Source organism: Mesoplodon densirostris, chromosome 14 (genome assembly GCF_025265405.1).
Source record: "Mesoplodon densirostris isolate mMesDen1 chromosome 14, mMesDen1 primary haplotype, whole genome shotgun sequence".
Lineage (NCBI taxonomy): Eukaryota > Metazoa > Chordata > Mammalia > Artiodactyla > Ziphiidae > Mesoplodon > Mesoplodon densirostris.
The window spans coordinates 31,808,410-31,829,137 of record NC_082674.1 but is presented as its reverse complement, the minus strand read 5'-3'; the positions used below and the strand labels follow the sequence as shown (position 1 = coordinate 31,829,137).

Below are 20,728 nucleotides of genomic sequence, written 5' to 3'. Positions count from 1 at the left end.
TGAAGCCCGTGCACCAAAACAAAGAGTAAGCCCCGCTCGCCACAACTAGAGAAAGCCCACACACAGCAACAAAGACCCAACACAGGCAATCAATCAATCAATCAATCAATCAATCAATCAATAAAAATAAAACAATGTTTCAAATGTATTAAAAAAAAAAGTGAAGGGCAGACAGCAGAAGCAAGAAGAACTACAGTCCTGCAGCCTGCGGAACAAAAACCACAATCACAGAAAGACAGACAAAATTAAAAGGCAGAGGACTATGTCCAAGATGAAGGAACAGTATAAAACCCCAGAAAAACAATTAAATGAAGTGGAGATAGTCAACCTTCCAGAAAAAGAATTCAGAATAATGACAGTGACGATGATCCAGGACCTCAGAAAAAGAATGGACAAAGATCGAGAAGATGCAAGAAATGTTTAACAAACCCTAGAAGAATTAAAGAACCAACAGACAGAAATGAACAATAAAATAACTGAAATGAAAAATACACTAGAAGAAATCAGTAGCAGAATAACTCAGGCTGAAGAATGGATAAGTGACCTGGAAGACAGAATGGTGGAAATCACTACCATGGAACAGAATAAAGAAAAAGAATGATAAGAAATGAAGACAGCCTAAGAGACCTCTGGGACAACATTAAATGCACCAACAATCACATTATAGGGGCCCCAGAAGGAGAAGAGAGAGAGAAAGGACCTGAGAAAATATTTCAAAAGGTTATAGTCAGAAACTTCTCTAACATGGGAAAGGAAATAACCACCCAAGCCCAGGAAGCTCAGAGAGTCCCAGACAGGAGAAGCCCAAGGAGAAGCACACAGAGACACATTGCAATCAAATTGACAAAAATTAAAGACAAAAATTATTAAAAGCAACAAGGGAAAAACAACAAATAACATACAAGGGAACTCCCATAAGGTTAACAGCTGATTTCTCAGCAGAAACTCTACAAGCCAGAGGGAATGGCATGATATATTTAAAGTGATAAAAGTGAAGAACCTACAAGCAAGAATACTCTACCCAGCAAGGTTCTCATTCAGATTTGACAGAGAAATCAGAAGCTTTACAAACAAGAAAAAGCTAAGAGAATTCAGCACCACCAAACCAGCTCTACACGAAATCCTAAAGGAACTTCTCTAAGTGGGAAACACAAGAGAAGAAAAGGACCTACAAAAACAATTAAGAAAAAGGTAATAGGAACATACATATTGATAATTACCTTAAATGTGAATGGATTAAATGCTCCAACCAAAAGACACAGGCTCGCTGAATGGATATAAAAACAAGACCTGTATATATGCTGTCTAAAAGAGACCCACTAAAGACTTAGGGACACATACAGACTGAAAGTGAGGGGATGGAAAAACATATTCCATGCAAGTGGAAATCAAAAGAAAGCTAGAGTAGCAATACTCATATCTGATAAAATAGACTTTAAAATAGAAAATGTTACAAGAGACAAGGAAGGACACTCCATAATGACCAACGGATCAATCCAAGAAGAAGATGCAACAATTATAAATATATGTGCACCCAAAATAGGAGCACCTCGGTACATAAGGCAAATGCTAACAGCTATAAAAGAGGAAATTGACAGTAACACAGTAATAGTGGAGTACTTAACACCTCACTTACACCAATGGACAGATCATCCAGACAGAAAATTAATAGGGAAACAAAAGCTTTAAATGACACAGTAGACCAGATAGATTTAATTGATATTTATAGGACATTCCATCCCAAAACAGCAGATTACACTTTCTTCTCAAGAGCACATGGAACATTCTCCAAGATAGATCACATCTTAGGTCACAAATCCAGCCTTGGTAAATTTTAAAAAACTGAAATCGTATCAAGCATCTTTTCCGACCACAGCACTATGAGATTAAAAATCAATTACAGGGAAAAAAAACGTAAAAAACATAAACACATGGAGGCTAAATAATATACTACTAAATAACCAGGAGATCACTGAAGAAATCAAAGAGGAAATAAAAAAATACCTAGAGACAAATGACAATGAAAACACGATGACCCAAAACCTATGGGATGCAGCAAAAGCAGTTTTAAGAGGGAAATTTATAGCAGTACAATCCACCTCAAGAAAAAAGATAAATCTCAAACAGTCTAACCTTACACCTAAAGGAACTAGAGAAAGAAGACAAACAAAACCCGAAGTTAGTAGAAGGAAAGAAATCATAAAGATCAGAGTAGAAATAAATGAAATAGAAACAAAGAAAACAGTAGCAAAGATCAATGAAGCTAAAACCTGGTTCTTTGAGAAGATAATCAAAATTGATAAACCTTTAGCCAGACTCATCAAGAAAAAGAGGGAGAGGACTCAAATCAATAAAATTAGAAATGAAAAAGGAGAAGTTACAACAGACCCCGTAGAAATACAAAGCATCGTTAAGAGACTATTACAAGCAACTCTATGCCAATAAAATGGACAACCTGGAAGAAAGGGACAAATTCTTAGAAAAGCACAACCTTCCAAGACTGAACCAGGAAGAAATAGAAAATATAAACAGACCAGTCACAAGCACTGAAATTGAAACTGTGATTGAAAATCTTCCAAGACACAAAAGTCCAGGACCAGATGGTTTCAGAGGTGAATTCTGTCAAACATGTAGAGAAGAGCTAACACCCATCCTTCTCAGACTCTTTCAAAATATTGTAGAGGAAGGAACACTCCCAAACTCATTCTACAAGGCCACCATCACTCTGATACTAAAACCAGATGAAGATACTACAAAAAAGAAGAAATTACAGACCAGTATCACTGATGAATATAGATGCAAAAATCCTCAACAAAGTACTAGCAAACAAAATCCAACAGCACATTAAAAGGATCATACACCATGATCAAGTGGGATTTATCCCAGGGATGCAAGGTTTCTTCAGTATACACAAATCAGTCAATGTGATACACCACATTAACAAATTGAAGAATAAAAACCATCTGATCATCTCAATAGATGCAGAAAAAACTTTTGACAAAATTTAACACACATTTATGATTAAAACTCTCCAGAGGGCTTCCCTGGTGGCGTAGTGGTTAAGAATCTGCCTGCCAATGCAGGGGACATGGGTTTGAGCCCTGGTCCGGGAAGATCCCACATGCCATGGAGCAACTAAGCCCGTGTGCCATAACTACTGAGCCTGCGCGCCACAAGTACTGAAGCCCACGTACCACAACTACTGAAGCCCACGCACCTAGAGCCCGTGCTCCACAACAAGAGAAGCCACCACAACGAGAAGCCCACACACCACAACAAAGAGTAGCCCTGGCTCACCACAAGTAGAGAAAACCCACGTGCAGCAATGAAGACCCAGTGCAGCCAAAAACAAATAAATAAGTAAATTTATTTTTAAAAAAAAAACCTCTCCAGAAAATGGGCATAGAGGGAACCTACCTCAACATAATAAAGGCCATATATGACAGACCCACGACAAACATCATTCTCAGTGGTGAAAAACTGAAAGCATTTACTTTAAAATCAGGAACAAGACAGGAATGTCCACTCTCACCACTCTTATTCAGCAGTTTTGGAAGTCCTAGCCACAGTAACCAGAAGAAAAATAAAAGGAATTCGACTTGGAAAAGAGGTAAAACTGTCACTGTTTGCAGATGACATGGTACTATACATAGAAAATGCTAAAGATGACACCAGAAAACTACTAGAGCTAATGAATGAATTTGGTAAAGTTACAGGATACAAAATTAATGCACAGAAATCTCTTGCATTCCTGTACACTAACAACGAAAGATCAGAAAGAGAAATTTAGGAAACAATCCCATTCACCACTGCAGCAAAAAGAATAAAATACCTAGGAATAAACCTACCTAAGGAGGTAAAAGACCTGTACTCAGAAAACTTAAGACACTGATGAAAGAAATCAAAAATAACACAAACAGATGGAGAGATATACCATGTTCTTGGATTGGAAGAATCAATATTGTGAAAATGACTATACTACCCATAGCAGTCTACAGATTCAGTGCAATCCCTATCAAATTACCAATGGCATTTTTTATGGAACTAGAACAAAAAATCTTAAAATTTGTATGGAGACACAAAAGACCTCAAATAGCCAAAGCAATCTTGAGAAAAAAATAACAGAACTGGGGCTTCCCTGGTGGCGCAGTGGTTGAGAGTCCGCCTGCCGATGCAGGGGATGCGGGTTCATGCCCCGGTCTGGGAAGATCCCACGTGCCGCGGAGCAGCTAGGCCCATGAGCCATGGCTGCTGAGCCTGTGCTCCACCACGGGAGAAGCCACAACAGTGAGAGGCCCGCGTACCTCAAAAAAAAAAAAAAAAAAAAAAAAACGGAGCTGGAGGAATCAGACTCCCTGACTTCAGGCTATACTACAAAGCTACAGTAATCAAGATAGTATGGTACTGGCACAAAAACAGAAATATACATCAGTGAAACATGATAGAAAGCCCAGAGATGAACCCACACACCTATGGTCAACTAATCTATGGCAAAGGAAGCAAGAAAAAAAAACTATTTTCTGAGAATATATTTTTTTAGGTGTGTGGCTATTCTTCATATTTGAGAAAATTTTCCTTTTTATTAATGACATTTTGATTTCAAAGATTTAGTGAAAATTGAGAAATATTTGTCATCATTTTGCATTGCAGAACATACATGGTATTTCTGGAAGCTTGTTATAAATTCAAAAAGCTATTTTCCCCTTTTTTTGTCTTCATTTGGACTGATTTCTCTACTATTGTTTCCACACTTACTGATTTAATTTCCTTCTTCCTGAAGTTTTTTTCAGCTAGGCCTCTAGTGGTAAACTCTCAGTCATTGATCCTCATTCTCAAATGATAGTTTAAGTGGACATAGGCACATTTTCTCCATTGACAGGTATTTTTGTTAGCATTTCGAAGATGCTGCACTATTGTCTTCTAGTTTCTGTAGTTGTTGGTACCTTCTGCTGACTTGATCCTTTACAGGTAATCTTCCTTTCTTTGTAATTGCTTTTAAGATTTTTCTCTTTATTTCTGGTGCTTCTAGTATCTAAATGTAGATTTACTTTTCCTGCTTGGGACTTGAAGTGCTTACATCCAAGATTTTAGTTCTTTTATCAAGTCTGACAATGATCAATTATTATCCCTTCAAATATTTTCTCCTTCAGGTTCTCTGATCTCTCCTTCTAGAATTTCAGTTCAATGTACATTAACTCTCCATGTCTCTTAAAGTGAGCTTCATTTTTCCACTTTTTAATCCCTCAGAGCACTGAGGGTACTCATAACCATCTTCCGGTTCACTGATTGTACACCTAATTTGGTGACCATATTTTTCATTTCTAGAAATTATTTGGTTCTATTTCACATCTCTTTCCATTTTTTGTCTTATTCTTTCCTTGTAATTTTTCATCCCTTCTTTTATATCTTTAGTTTATTTAAGCATACTTATTTTTTAGTCTTAGATTGTTTGGTAATCCCATCAGATATACATGATTGGTCTTAGGCATCTGATTCTGTTTTCTTCATTAAGAAGCAAGAAAGCCAATTTAGTTACAGAGATAGGTTGTCATGATTGTTATTCCATTTCAACCCTCTGATGGAAGTAACATGGTAATATGAATCTGTTAGTACTGATTTGTTTATATAGCAACTGGGTCAGTGGAAGAAATAATTTCGTATTAACTTGGATGCTCTCAAACATGCATGCTGAGAATATACAGGCTTATATGCAGCCCCAAACCCTGTCTTTCTCTGTATGCACACCTTTGATTGCACCCAGGTTTCTACCAGATAACCTCCTCATGGCAACGTATACTCCTCTTTGGCTGTAGTCTACACTGCTGTCTACTTGCATCGCCATATAAAACATATACCTCCATTTCTCTCTGTGCGTGTCTCTTTCCTCCTCTCCTCTCTCTATTTCATCATGTTGTCATTCTATGGGGAGTAGAATAAATATCCTGGATTACCTTATTTGGTGAAAGACAAGTTCTACTTTTCTAATTACCACAGTGCTTGTGGGTTTTTGTTTGTTTCTTTGCTGGTGTATACAAACCAAATTTGATCCATCATGCAAAATTTTTTTGATTAAAGCCTCCTTTTTAAAATTATTTCCACTTATTTATAAAGTACCATTAAGCCAAATTTTATATTTTCTCTTATGTCCTTAATTCCATCATTTACTCCAAATGATTGTTTTAAATTTAACTCTCCTGAAAGGAGAACTATATTAGTTATCTATTGCTGTATAACAATGATCTTAAAATTTGTCATCTTAAAACAAACATTTATTATCTCAGTTACTAAGGGTCAAGAATTCAAGAATGGCTTAACTGGGTGATTTCCCTTGCAAGACAGGGCAAAACATGCATAAGACATTTGGTCCATGCCAAAAATCCTTGAAATTTTGTCCTGTCCAGAATGTCCATGAGCGTATTTGGTTCATGCCACATGGTTTTGGACAGGACCAGATATCAAGGATCTTTTGGCACGGACCCAATGTCTTACGGACATTTTGGGCAGGACCAAATATGAACAAATATCAAGAGCCTTTTGCTGGGACCAAAAGTCTTAGGGAGGTTTGGGGCAGGACCAAATGTCTGAAAACTGGATGATTCTAGCTCATGGTCACTCATGAGGGTGCAGTCAAGCTCTTGGCTGGAACTATAGTCATCTGAAGGCTTGACGAAGGTTGGAGGATTTGCTTTCAAGATGATTCACTTACATGGCTATTGGCAGGAGGTCTCAATTCCTTGCCACAAGGATCTCGCTATAGGACAGCTTGAGTGTCTTCACAGGATGGCAGCTGGCTTCTCCCAGAGGAAATGATGCCAGAGAGCAAGGAGGAAGCCATAAAACCTTTTATGATGTAGTCTCAGGATTTGCATTCTGTTACTACCACCACAATTTTTTCTTTAGAAGCAAGTCATTTCTGTCCAGCCCACACTCAGGAAGGGAATTAAGTTCCAGCTCTTGAGGGGGATGTATTAGAGAATTCATGGACATATTTTGACCACAAGGGTGAGGGCAGCAGGGCAACTTTTGACTTTACATTTTTTCATGAGTTCCTTCTCCTCTCCTTTTGTTTACTTTTTCTTTGAGAACTAACATTAGAACCTTTTGTTGTTCCAACATAATAGATTTTTTGTCTCTATTTTTCACTGAACATTTTTCGTTCTGTTTAATATTGTCCTTTAACAACTTTATGCATTCTGTTATATCATTTATGGTGAATTTTTTTCTCATTTGTTTCATAATTTTGAGATTATCTTCAGGGGGAATTCTGTATGGCTTTTGAGAGTGTGTCCTTCCGACAGTGTTGAATTTTTTTTTCCCTGGGACCCCAGTGACCTCATTGTTTTCTATCTGTATTTGAACCCTAAACCTGAGTGAAGAAGAGGCCTTTTAAATTCTAAGAGGAAACATTTTTTCTCTTGTCCAGATCCCAGGCCGTGACACACAAATCCCTAGTCATCTCCTGGTGCTAGTCCACTATTTTTTGAGGATTCTGGTTTTATGTGGGTGTTTGTTTTAACTCTTCCTCTGCAGAGCTGTAACCTTTTCTTCTGTGCCCATGTAGGGGATAAAACTAAAGCCCTAGCTTACTAAGATTGGCCTTCCCCTAAGAGACAACTAGACTATTTGTCATTTTTACCATTCTGTTTTTCATTTTCGTTTTTGCGTTTGGCTTCTGGACAAGTCTCTTACTGTTTATGAGCTTAGCTAGGCATTTAAAAGATTATTTAAAATTCTTTTTCCTGGTGTTACTTTCAGGGTTTTCAGGTTATCTTATTTGCTGTATTGTGGGAACACACATCTCAAGAAGGCCTGTCTTACTGGATGAGAGTAGGCTTACAAGCCACAGAAGTTAGTTACTATATGGTTTATCCTCATTTAAACTTAGCCTTGTCCCCAAAAGAATCTAAGTGAAACAGATTTCTCTCTTCCACAATTGTAAAATACAAGTACTCTGAACCACGCATTTTTACAAAGCTGTTAAGTTTAGGTAAATGGGAGATCACTGTCTAGCACGTGATTTCATGGTTGGAATTTGATTCAGTTTCTAGAATAGTTTTTCCCTCCTAACTTACTTCTTTATTCTAAAGTGATTTAATAGTGAGAAAGAGAAAACTACTTAAATGTTTTTCATAGTCGAAAGATGTGCACAAAGGAAATATTCAAATATTATATGATTAAGCTATGTATATTGACATGGAAAGATGTCCATGATAAGTGAAAAGGCAAGTTTCAGAATTGTATGTGTGATATGATTCCATTTATGTTTATGTGTTTGTGCACTACATACCTGTACTATATAAAACATCTATGCATTAAGTCATCTGGTAGACTATAGGCCAAACTATTGGTATTGTTTATTATTGAGTAATACTGGTTTGGATAAGGAAAAGACCTGTCTCTGTTGATTGGAATTTTTTATATTGAACATGTATTAATTTTATATCTATAAAGCTAATAATTTTAGGGAAAAAGTGTTGATTTTTAACCTCGTCAATAATACATGTTACATGTCAGTTTTTTAGAAAAGCTTTAATAAAAACTAGCTAAACGTCTTGGCCATGCTTTCTTTCTTTTAACATTTAAGAGGTAATATGATCAGGTGTAAAAATGAAAATGTAATTAATTTCAGTGACTATTTCAATGTTTTATTCATTCCACAAACATTTACTGAGTAGCTTTTCCATGCCAGGCACTGTTCTAAACACTGGGGATAGAATGAGCAAATCAGATTTTAAAAAATTCCTGCCCTCATGGAGCTTACTTTTTAGTAGAATTTAAGTATATTAAGTCTATTGCTTAGTGGAACTTGTAAACTTTGTCTCTTATTGAAAAACATATTTGACTAATTTTATTAACATTAATTTTCTCCTCTTATAGTAACGGGACCTCTGTCAGAACTGCAAATTGCATATGTTAGCAGAGAAACACTACAGGTAAATTCAATGTTAATTAAAAAGTAATGTTCTTTATTAAACTAAATGTTTAATTATTGTGCATTACCTGTTAAGCAGAGTAAGGATTTAAATATTCTAGTTTGGTAAACTCTTGAATTTAATACATTTCAAAGTTGTGTAGTAAACTCAAATTATATTTGCAAATAAACACGTTAAAGCTTCAGTATCATAATGTACCTCCTAAAATTTAAGCACTATGGACTTGTTATTTATTTTTATATTCCTCTTAATACCAAAGAAAGGCTTGAAAATTAAGCATTCTTATGGGATTGAAACTCATTCTGATACTAATTGGATATTTACTTTTAAAACGTTATTTCAAACTATTTGCAGAGTTTAGTGAAAATTATTTCTCTTAGGAAAATTAGTGGTTCAAACTGAGCTCTGCCTCTTATTTTCTCAATTCTTTTATCTTTTCGGATACTCTGGTAAAATAAAGTGATTATCACTAGTGCTTTCTGTAATGAGTAAATAAATAAGTCAGAATACTACTCATTGATGACTTTAAATCCCAAAGTGTGTTCTGTAGTAAAGTCTTGTTAATTTTTCTTTTTTTTTGAAACTCCAGGGATTATACTATCTTCACAGTAAAGGAAAAATGCACAGGGATATAAAGGTATATATCATATGTTTACCTAATGGCCCTCTCTTAATTTTTAAATATTCTGACCCCAAACTGTTGAGCAAAATTATATTAGTTATTCTATTTGATGAATTTGTTGTCTTAATATGTTACTATAATAAAATTGAGTGATACTTTGAGGGGTTTATTAATTTTTTTATAGCAGCTCTATTGAGATACAGTTCACATACAATAAAATTCACCCTTTTAAAGTGTACAATTGTGGATTCATGTTTTAATAACACATTTTAGCTTATTTGTAGTTAGTTATTTATAAAATGTAAATTAGGTCCATAGCTTCCATTAAGTTACAGTCTTTAGGAAATTTCATGCTTTGAATATTGTAGTAAACTTTGGCAATCTTAAGGAGCTGTCATTAATAATGTATAAAAATGGATAAACTAAGCCTTGACCTTTTCTGCTGGTCTTTAACTGGCAGAGGAGAGCAGGTACACGGGGCATGCCATGGTAAACCACCCCTATCGTAGGACTCTGAGGTTATTTCCAAAGATACTGCCGTCTTCCCAGCCTGGATATTTTCTCTGTTCGTTTATTTTTTCTTTTCTTTTCTTCTTCCTCATTCATCTTACCTCCTGCTTTTTCTTTCCCCCTTTTGTTTTCTCTAACATAAAGGTTCTAACACTTTTTTGCGGGGTATGTGGGTGTGGGAATCATGTGCTCTTTGAGTCTCTGATGAAAGCCATGGACTCTCTCCTCCAAAAATGCTCTTATGCACATGCCTTCAAATTTTGCATGAAATTTCACTGGACTCTCAGATCACCTGCTGAAATCCTCTACTTTAAGTATTGTTCATAAACCACTTAAAAGACATAAGCAAAGAGCCTTGGATTCAAAGGTGGGAGAGATCCTAAGAAGATAAGTGTATCAAGAAAGATTCTGTGTCATTGGCACTTAAATGATCTGGAAGGATTGATAGATTTTTGTCAGAAATGGAAGTTGGAGTGCCTTCTAAGCAGAAGGAACAGTGTGAGCAAAGATACGGAGGTCAGAAAGTGTGGGGTCATTTTAGGGGGTATAAAGGCTGCACCATATAATTGAAGAGAAGAGAATGTAGGAGAGTGATAGGAGATGGTGTTGGCCAGGAGGTTTGGTGCTCCATTATGCAAGAACTCGTGTGCTGGACTTCAGAGTTTGGGCCTAATTGGATAGATTCTAGCCATCACCACTATTTCTACCCTGTCTAAGCCACCATTATATTATATGTCACCTGGACTTCTGGAATAGCCTTCTAACTGGTCTCTCTGTTCCCATTCTTGAGTGATCCTACAGTCAGTTCTCTACCTCACACCAAAGTGACCTTTGTAAATCAGATCTTGTCACTCTCCTGCTTATAAACCACCGTTGGCTTCCCATCATACTCAGTACAGTATTCAGATGTTTTTACCGTGGCCATTAAGGTTATGCATGATCTGGCCCCTCCTTTCCTCTCCGACCTCATCTCATACTCTTCTTCGTTTTACTCATTCTGTTCTAGGCACACTAAACTTGGAGTTCCTGGAATATGTTGAGTTCATTCTGGTTCCAGGACTTTGTATTTGCTGTTACCTCTTTCTGGAATGTTCTTCTAGATTTTGGCATGACTCTGCATCCTCTCTTCAACTAGATCTCTGCTTAAATATCCCTGCCTTAGGGAGGCCTTCCCTTCCTGCTTTATCTTCAGAGTGCTTATCTCTACCTGGCTTTGAATCATTTATTGGTTCATTCATTCATTCATCTGTGTGTGTGTGTGTGTGTGTGTGTGTGTGTGTGTGTGTGTTCGTTTTTAGATTTTCTTTCTCTCCTGCTTAGATGTAAACTCCTTGAGAGCTGGAACTTTTTCATTACTATAACCCCAGAGCTTGAAGTAGCATCTGGTTACTAGTAGTCTCTCAGAGAGGGATGAATGGACACCTAGATGGATGGATGGAAGAACGCATCATAAGTGCAGGTGACATGATGTAAACTGTAATTTAGAAAAATTAATCTGGAGCTGGAGAAAGACCAAACTGAAGACTCTGGCAGAAGTCTAGATAGCTAGGGCCTAATTCAAGTTGAAATCCCTACTCTAGTTTCTTTTTCCTTTTTCTCATTTCTCCCATTACTCCTTAGAGTTGCAGTAATATCAAGGGGTGCAGGTTTGGGTTATTTCTTCCTCTTTTGGGGGCTGGAAGGGGTTTCCTAGTATTTGTTACCCCGAACTTATACTTACAAAATTGATTGCATCCTGAACCATAGCGGATTACTTTTGCTTCCTCATTTAAAAGTTGCCCAAAGGTGGGGTAGGGGTGGGGAGCCTGTAGTACCTTTGAGAGGCAGTATTTCTACCTCCTCCAAAAGCTCTCAGTTTTTTGAAGATGAAGTCGTTATTATCACCTTCTTCTTTGAGCTTAGGTCAAGAAGCTAAAGTGGATAAAAATGCTGCTAGGTCATGCAGACGGGTGACATTTTAATTCTGTGGGACTGTGCCTAGTTGTTTATGTACTGAATGGCCCCAAACTCTGGGCAGAGACACATTAGGATGGACAGCCCCACAGACTAAGTAGTAAGGTTCAGTCTTACACATTAGCATTGGTTCAACCGATGTTAAGTACCTAGAAAGGGAGATGTGTTTTGGTGGTTTTGGACAGGAAACGGCAATGAAGTTTAACATGTAATTCAAGGAACTGAATAATGCCATTGTAAGGTAACAGTTTAGTATAGTGACAGCGCTTGATCAGTAAGAAAATAGCATTCAGATTAAAACTAATATGTCACTTTCATAATAACATTCATATTATTTTAATAGCAGCTTTTTGCAAGGCAGAACATTTTGTAGGGATAGTCAAATTGCCTAAAAAGTGGATAGTAAATTTTCCTATGAATGTAATGGTTTAACATTTTAATTGGGCCTACTATAAATCGTTAGTATTTCTAGGTTTAAGCCTGCCACTTGTGATTATTTTAAATATATATGTTTAATCTTTTATATGTGCTTTCTGATAAAATGTTTCCTACTTTAACTAAAATGTTCTCACTTTGAAGGGAGCTAACATTCTATTAACGGATAATGGTCATGTGAAATTAGGTAAGTAAGTTTGAATTTCGTCACTTGCACAAATTTATTCCAAAACATAGTAAGTTTATGTTTTCCTCTATAGGGCTAGGTTTCCCCTCCCTCAGCAGCATCTATATATCTTTAGGTGGAAATCTCACTGCAGGACATGACATATGTAATCTCTCTGTATCTATTTCTTCTTCTCTTAAGTGGGGATAAAGTCTATCCTTCACATGGGACAGATTCATTATAAAGATATAGTGAAATAATATCCCTAAAAAATTCTTTCACCTCTAACCCTAGAAGTGGGACTTCTAGTAAGAAATCTATACAAGATTACCTTGTGACCAAAAAATAAGACAAACAAACAAAAGCCAAAAACTCAGTAATGCAAAAAATCCTACCTGCTTACACAAGCTTTTAAAATAAAACACTGTATTAGTTATATAAGAATGTAATTTAGATGCTGAATCGTGCTTTATTTGAAACTGTAACTTTTATTTTGTAACTTTAGATTGTCAAGTTATTAAAACAGTTCAATACCTAAATAATAAATCTGAAAGTTTAAGACAGGAAACATGTACAGTATAGTAACTTTATAAACAAAGTTATGTCTGTTAGGTATTAAATGAAGTATTTAATAACAAATATGAAACAATTATTTTGAACTACATATCACTATAAAATCAAAATTCAAGCAAATATTTATCTTCTAAAAATATGATTAAACTATTTTGACCTATAGCCTATAATAGGGACTAATCAGATTTAAAAGTATCATAATTTACATATAATAAAATTTTCCTAAGCTACCTCTAAATATGAGAAAAGCAGTTATCTAACTATTGATGGCTTAGTGAACAGTTTCCATCTGCAATTTAAAATTTGTGTCAATATTATGTGCCTTACTCAAAGACATCCTATATATAATATGTCTTAGTTTATAAAGATTTAGAAATCATCATTAAAAAACTAGAAAATATTAGAACTCAATATACTTAAAAAATAGCAACATAAAAATAAACTGACATAAAAATAAATTTCTTGACAGTGATTGTTATTGGTATTAGAATATATTGCTAAGGTAAGATTTTGGGGAATATTCTGTTTGTCTTTTCACGGTAGATAGATTTACCAATAGAGATTTTGGTTTTTTTAATGTCAGTTGTTATGTGTATGGCAGGAAGTGAATGGAATGTATTCCTACTTAAGGTCCCTTCCAGTGATTTTCCTTGAATTTCAGGTCCTGGGAATTAGAAATTATAACATTAAATCTGGCAGGTTAGATTCTCTCAGTTGTCTCTTCCTCATCAAAATTATTTGATCTTGACTTTTGTTGTCATTTGATTCGTGTGGGGATGTATGGGAATCCATTTGGCTGTCATACGCACTATTTTGTGATATTTTAATGCTAGTCCATTAGAGTTACAAATTTTAATGTGATGTTTGAGAATATCTCATTTCTGTGAAATTAATTTAATGGAAATAATTATTAAAAATTTCTCACATTACTTTTAAATAATTTTACTTTATTTTATTTTCTAAACGTGTCTCTTTTTTTAATAGCTGATTTTGGAGTGTCTGCTCAGATAACAGCTACAATTGCTAAACGGAAGTCTTTCATTGGTACACCATATTGGTAATTGTATTTTAATTGATAATTTAACTTTTTGTTTTTCTATCATTATTGTATGCAGCGTTTATTTAAAAAATAGACTGAATGATCAAAATTATTAGGATTAAAACAGATTAAGGAGGTCACCAACAGGCTAAGTAATTTAGGCATATACACTTTTGGATGAATTACAATACATAGCCATAGAATATTCTACCATACTATTTTTTATTATGTGGAAAGGGCTTTAAAGATTGATATACTTTTAGAAACCTTGATATAGTTCCAGTTTTGCCCCCCAAAAAAAACAACTCTTGGTCCTACACATATTACATGTATTTTCACAGATTAGTCCGTATTCTGACGAATTTTTCAACATTATCTTATTCACAGTATTCCCTAGCTCAAAACTTTTTGACATATCTTGGTTGCACACAAGATCAAGTACATATTTCTTGGCATTTGGAGTCTTCCAGTGTCTGGCCTCTGTCTGCCTCATTAACTTTTTTTTTTTTTTAATTAATTTTATTTATTTATTTATTTTTGGCTGTGTTGGGTCTTTGTTGCTGCACACGGGCTTTCTCTAGTTGCTGCGAGTGGGGGCTACTCTTCGTTGTGGTCCATGGGCTTCTCACTGCGGTGGCTTTTCTTGTTGCAGAGCACAGGCTCTAGGCATGGGCTTCAGTAGTTGTGGCACGCGGGCTTAGTTGCTTTGCGTCATGTGGGATCCTCTCAGACTAGGGATCGAACCCGTGTCCCCTGCATTGGCAGGTGGATTCTTAACCACTGCACCACCAGGCAAGTCCCTGCCTCATTAACTTTAAGTTCTACTAGTTGCCTCCACAGACCTTCCTCTCTAGCCATATTTGTCTGCTGGGTGTTTTTTGATCATTCTATACAAACTATCTTATTCATTCATTTATTTGTTCAATAAATGTTTTTACCACTTACTATGTGCCAGATATACTGTTAGTCATTGTGCATATAGTGGTGGATAGGTATAGAGCTTTTTTGCTCACATGATTCCCTTGAAGTAATGGCACTCTGGAAATCTTAATATTCTTCAGCTTAAGTGCTACCATTCCTCCCCCAATGCCCTCCTGATCTGCCTCCTCAGCAGTGGGATAGCACTAATCTGGATGACTTCTTTTCATATTTAAGATATGATGTATACCATTTTTAATACTTGTCTTTTTATCAAACAGGTACATACTTTAAAAGTCAAGTAGTGCTAAAGAGACTGATAAATTCTTCTAGTTGTGTCTTCTGCCATCTGTAGCATTATTATTATTTATAGGCTTTGTGTTACAATAGGTGAAGATTTTATTAATAGTTCTCTTCATTCATTATTCAGTCTTCTTATCCTTTCATTGTACTTGCTGAGTCACTTATTATACTACTATTACACTTACTGTCTTTAAATTTTTTTCTTATATCTAATAATTTCTTCATTTTTTATTTGCTTAGTTTGTATTTTTTATCCCTGGCCAAGATTTCCATACCTCCCCATATTCTGCAATCTGAAAGATGCCTCTATATAATTTTCCAAGCCATAAATAGTCCTCATTTTGGGAGATTTTTTTTGCTTTGTTTTAATTTGTTTTGTTTTGGTTTTATTAAAGTTAAGTCTTCCTGGGGTCCTCCTCCCTCCTATTCCAATCTGAAATGTTTATTTTCTAGGTTTTTTCCATAGCTTCGCCTTGGGAATTCATTTCCTGGAATCCAAGTCTTCTTCCTTCTTCATAAATTTCTCCCTCTCTCACGTTTTGATAACTTCCTGAGAAATTTGAGGGATAAAAATTTTTGAGACTCTGCATGTCTAGCCTCACACACACACACGATTGATAATTTGGATGAATATGGCATTCTAGGTTGGAATTTTTGAAGCATTGCTCTAGTGTCTTTTCTCTGATGTTGATGGAAACTGATGCCATTATGACACATGATTTTTATTTCTAACATCTTTATTGGAGTATAATCACTTTACAGTGTTCTGTTAGTTTCTGCTGTATAACAAAGTGAATCAGCTATACATATACATGTATCCCCATATCCCCTCCCTCTTGCATCTCCCTCCCACCCCTCTAGGTGGTCACAAAGCACCGAGCTGATCTCCCTGTGCTATGCAGCTGCTTCCCACTAGCTGTCTATTTTACATTTGGTAGTGTACACATGTCAGTGGTACTCTCTCACTACGTCCCAGCTACCCTTCCCCCTCCCCGTTTCCTCAAGTCCATTCTCTACATCTGCATCTTTATTCCTATCCTGCCTCTAGGTTCATTAGAACCATTTTGTTTTTTTAGGTTCCATATATATGTGTTAGCATACGGTATTTGTTTTTCTCTTTCTGACTTACTTCACTCTGTAGAACACACTGTAGGTCCATCCACCTCACTACAAATAGTTCAGTTTTGTTTCTTTTTATGGCTGAGTAATATTCCATTATATATATGTGTCACATCTTCTTTATCCATTCATCTGTCGATGGACACTTAGGTTGCTTCCATGTCCTGGCTGTTGTAAATAGTGCTGCGGTGAACATTGTGATACATGTCTCTTTTTGAGTTATGGTTTTCTCAGGGTATATGCCCAGTAGTGGGATTGCTGGGTCGTATGGTAGTTCTATTTGTAGTTTTTTAAGGAACCTCCATACTGTTCTCCATATCAGTGGCTGTATCAATTTACATTCCCACCAACAGTGCAAGAGGGTTCCCTTTTCTCCACACCCTCTCCAGCATTTATTGTTTGTAGATTTTTTCATGATGGCCATTCTGACAGGTGTGAGGTGATACCTCATTGTAGTTTTGATTTCCATTTCTCTAATGATTAGTGATGTTGAGCATCCTTGCATGTGTTTGTTGGCCATCTGTATATCTTCTTTGGAGAAATGTCTATTTAGGTCTTCTGCCCATTTTTGGATTGGGTTGTTTGTTTTTTTGACATCGAGCTTCATGAGCTCCTTATATATTTTGGAGATTAATCCTTTGTCAGTTGCTTCGTTTGCAAATATTTTCTCCCATTCTGCGGGTTGTCTTCTCGTCTTTTTTATGGTATCCTTTGCTATGCAAAAGCTTTTAAGTTTCATTAGGTTCTGTTTGTTTATTTGTATTTCCATTTCTCTAGGAGGTGGGTCAGAAAGGATCTTGCTGTAATTTACGTCATAGAGTGTTCTGCCTATGTCTTCCTCTTAAGAGTTTTATAGTGTCCAGTCTTACATTTAGGTCTCTAATCCATCTTGAGTTTATTTTTGTGTATGGTGTTAGGGAGTGTTCTAATATCATTCTTTTACATGTAGCTGTCCAGTTTTCCCAGCAACACTTATTGAAGTGGCTGTCTTTTCTCCATTGTATACCCTTGCCTCCTGCATCATAGATTAGTTGACCGTAGGTACGTGGGTTTATCTCTGGGCTTTCTATCCTGTTCCATTCGTCTATATTTCTGTTTTTGTGCCAGTACCATACTGTCTTGATTACTGTAGCTTTGTAGTATATAGTCTGAAGTTAGGGAGCCTGATTCCTCCAGCTCCATTTTTCTTTCTCAGGATTGCTCTGGCTATTCGGGGTCTTTTGTGTTTCCATACAAATTGTGAAATTTTTTTGTTCTAGTTCTGTGAAAAATGCCATTAGCAGTTTGATAAGGATTGATTTGAATCTGTAGATTGCTTTGAATAGTATAGTCATTTTCACAATGTTGATTCTTACAATCCAAGAACATGGTATATCTCTCCATCTGTTTTTATCATCTTTAATTTCTTTCATCATTGTCTTATAGCTTTCTGCATACAGGTCTTTTGTCTCCTTAGGTAGGTTTATTCCTAGGTATTTGATTCTTCTTGTTGCAATGGTAAATGTGAATGTTTCCTTAATTTCTCTTTCAGATTTTTCATCATTAGTATATAGAAATGCAAGAGATTTCTGTGTATTAATTGTGTATCCTGCTACTTTACCAAATTATGGACACTATCTGGTAGTTTTCTGGTAGCATCTTTAGGATTCTCTACGTATAGCATCATGTCATCTGCAAACAGTGACCGTTTTACTTCTTCTTTTCTGATTTGGATTCCTTTTATTTCTTTTTCTTCTCTCATTGCTGTGGCTAAAACTTCCAAAACTATGTTGAATAATAGTGGTGAGAGTGGGCAACCTTGTCTTCCTGATCTTCATGGAAATGGTTTCAGTTTTTCAGCATTGAGAATGATGTTGGCTCTGGGTTTGTCATATATGGCCTTTATTATGATGAGGTAAGTTCCCTCTGTGTCTACTTTCTGGAGAGTTTTTATCATAAATGGGTGTTGAATTTTGTCAAAAGCTTTTTCTGCATCTATTGAGATGATCATATGGTTTTTATCCTTCAATTTGTTAATATGGTGTATCACATTGATTGATTTGTGTATGTTGAAGAATCCTTGCATTCCTAGGATAAACCCCACTTGATCATGGTGTATGATCCTTTTAATGTGCTGTTGGATTCTGTTTGCTAGTATTTTGTTGAGGATTTTTACATCTACATTTATCAGTGATATTGGCCTGTAGTTTTCTTTATTTGTAGCATCTTGTCTGGTTTTGGTATCAGGGTGATGGTGGCCTCATAGAAGAGTTAGGGAGTGTTCCTCCCTCTGCTATATTTGGAAGAGTTTGAGAAGGATGGGTGTTACTCTTCTGTAAACGTTTGATAGAATTTGCCTGTGAAGGCTTCTGGTCCTGGGCTTTTGTTTGTTGGAAGATTTTAAATCACAGTTTTAATTTCAGTGCTTGTGATTGGTCTGTTGATATTTTCTATCTCTTCCTGGTTCAGTCTCAGAAGGATGTGAGTTTCTAAGGATTTGTCCATTTCTTCCAGGTTTTCTATTTTATTGGCATATAGTTGCTTGTAGTAATCTCTCATGATCTTTTGTATTTCTGCAGTGTCAGTTGTTACTTCTCCATTTCTTTTGTAATTCTATTGATTTGAGTCTTCTCCCCTTTTTTCTTGATGAGTCTGGCTAATGGTTTATCAATTTTGTTTATCTTCTCAAAAACCAGCTTTTGTTTTTATTGATCTTTGCTATCATTTCCTTCATTGCTTTTTCACTTATTTCTGATCTGGTCTTTATGATTTCTTTCCTTCTGCTAACTTTGGAGTTTTTTTGTTCTTCTTTCTCTAGTTGCTTTAGTGTAAGGTTAGGTTGTTTATTTGAGATTTTTCTTGTTTCTTGAGGTAGGATTGTATTGCTATAAATTTCCCTCTTAGAACTGCTTTTGCTGCATTCCATAAGTTTTGGGTTGTCGTGTTTTCATTTTCTAGGTATTTTTTGATTCCCTCTTTGTTTTCTTCAGTGATCTCTTGGTTATTTAGTAGCATATTGTTTAGCCTTCATGTTTTTGTATTTTTTACAGTTTTTTCCCTGTTATTTCTGTCTAGTCTCATAGCGTTGTGGTCGGAAAAGATACTTGATATCATTTCAATTTTCTTAAATTTACCGAGGCTTGATTTGTGACCCAAGATACGATCTATCCTGCAGAATGTTCCATGAGCACTTGAGAAGAAAGTATATTCTGTTGTTTTTGGATGGATAGTCCTATAAATATCAATTAAGTCTATCTTGTTTAATGTGTCATTTAAAGCTTGTTTTCCTTATTTATTTTCATTTTGGATGATCTGTCCATGGTGAAAGTGGGGTGTTAAAGTCCCCTACTATAATTGTATTACTGTCAATTTCCCCTTTTCTGACTTTTAACATTTTCCTTATGTATTGAGGTGCTCCTCTGTTGGGTGCATAAATATTTACAATTGTTATATCTTCTTCTTGGATTGATCCCTTGATCATTATGGAGTGTCCTTCTTTGTCTCTTGTAATAGTCTTTATTTTAAAGTCTATTTTGTCTGATATGAGAACTGATACTCCAGCTTTCTTTTGATTTCCATTTGCATGGAATATTTTTTTCCATCCCCTCACTTTCAGTCTGTATGTGTCCCTAGGTCTGAGATGAGTCTCTTGTAGACAGCATATATATGGGTCTTGTTTTTGTATCCATTCAGCCAGTCTGTGTCTTTTTGTTAGAGCATTTAATCCATTTGCATTTAATGAAATTATCGATATATATGTTCCTATTACCATTTTCTTAATTGTTTGGGGTTGTTTTTGTTGGTCTTTTCCTTCTCTTGTGTTTCCTCCCTAGAGAAGTTCCTTTAGCATTTGTTGTAAAGCTGGTTTGGTGGTGCTGAATTCTCTTAACTTTTGCTTGTTTATAAAGGTTTTAATTTCTCCTTTGAATCTGAATGAGATCCTTGCTTGGAAGAATAATCTTGGTTGTAGGTTTTTCCCTTTCATCACTTTAAATATGTCCTGCCACTCCCTTCTGGCTTGCAGAGTTTCTGCTGAAAGATCAGTTAATCTTATGGGGATTCCCTTGTATGTTATTTGTTGCTTTTCCCTTGCTGCTTTTAATACTTTTTCTTTGTATTTAATTTTTGATAGTTTGATTAATATATGCCTTGCCATGTTTCTCCATGGATTTATCCTG

General features: G+C 35.8%; 1 protein-coding gene across 2 annotated transcripts in view; it reads left to right on the top strand.

The window, feature by feature from the left end:
* MAP4K3 (mitogen-activated protein kinase kinase kinase kinase 3) overlaps positions 1–20,728 on the top strand; it is a 194,259-nt gene that overhangs the window by 108,662 nt on the left and 64,869 nt on the right. For both annotated transcript variants that reach the window (XM_060117942.1, XM_060117941.1), the window contains exons 5-8: positions 8,878–8,933; positions 9,523–9,570; positions 12,598–12,640; positions 14,177–14,249. In XM_060117942.1, the coding sequence (XP_059973925.1) occupies positions 8,878–8,933; positions 9,523–9,570; positions 12,598–12,640; positions 14,177–14,249 (220 nt within the window). The remainder of the gene's footprint in view (positions 1–8,877; positions 8,934–9,522; positions 9,571–12,597; positions 12,641–14,176; positions 14,250–20,728) is intronic.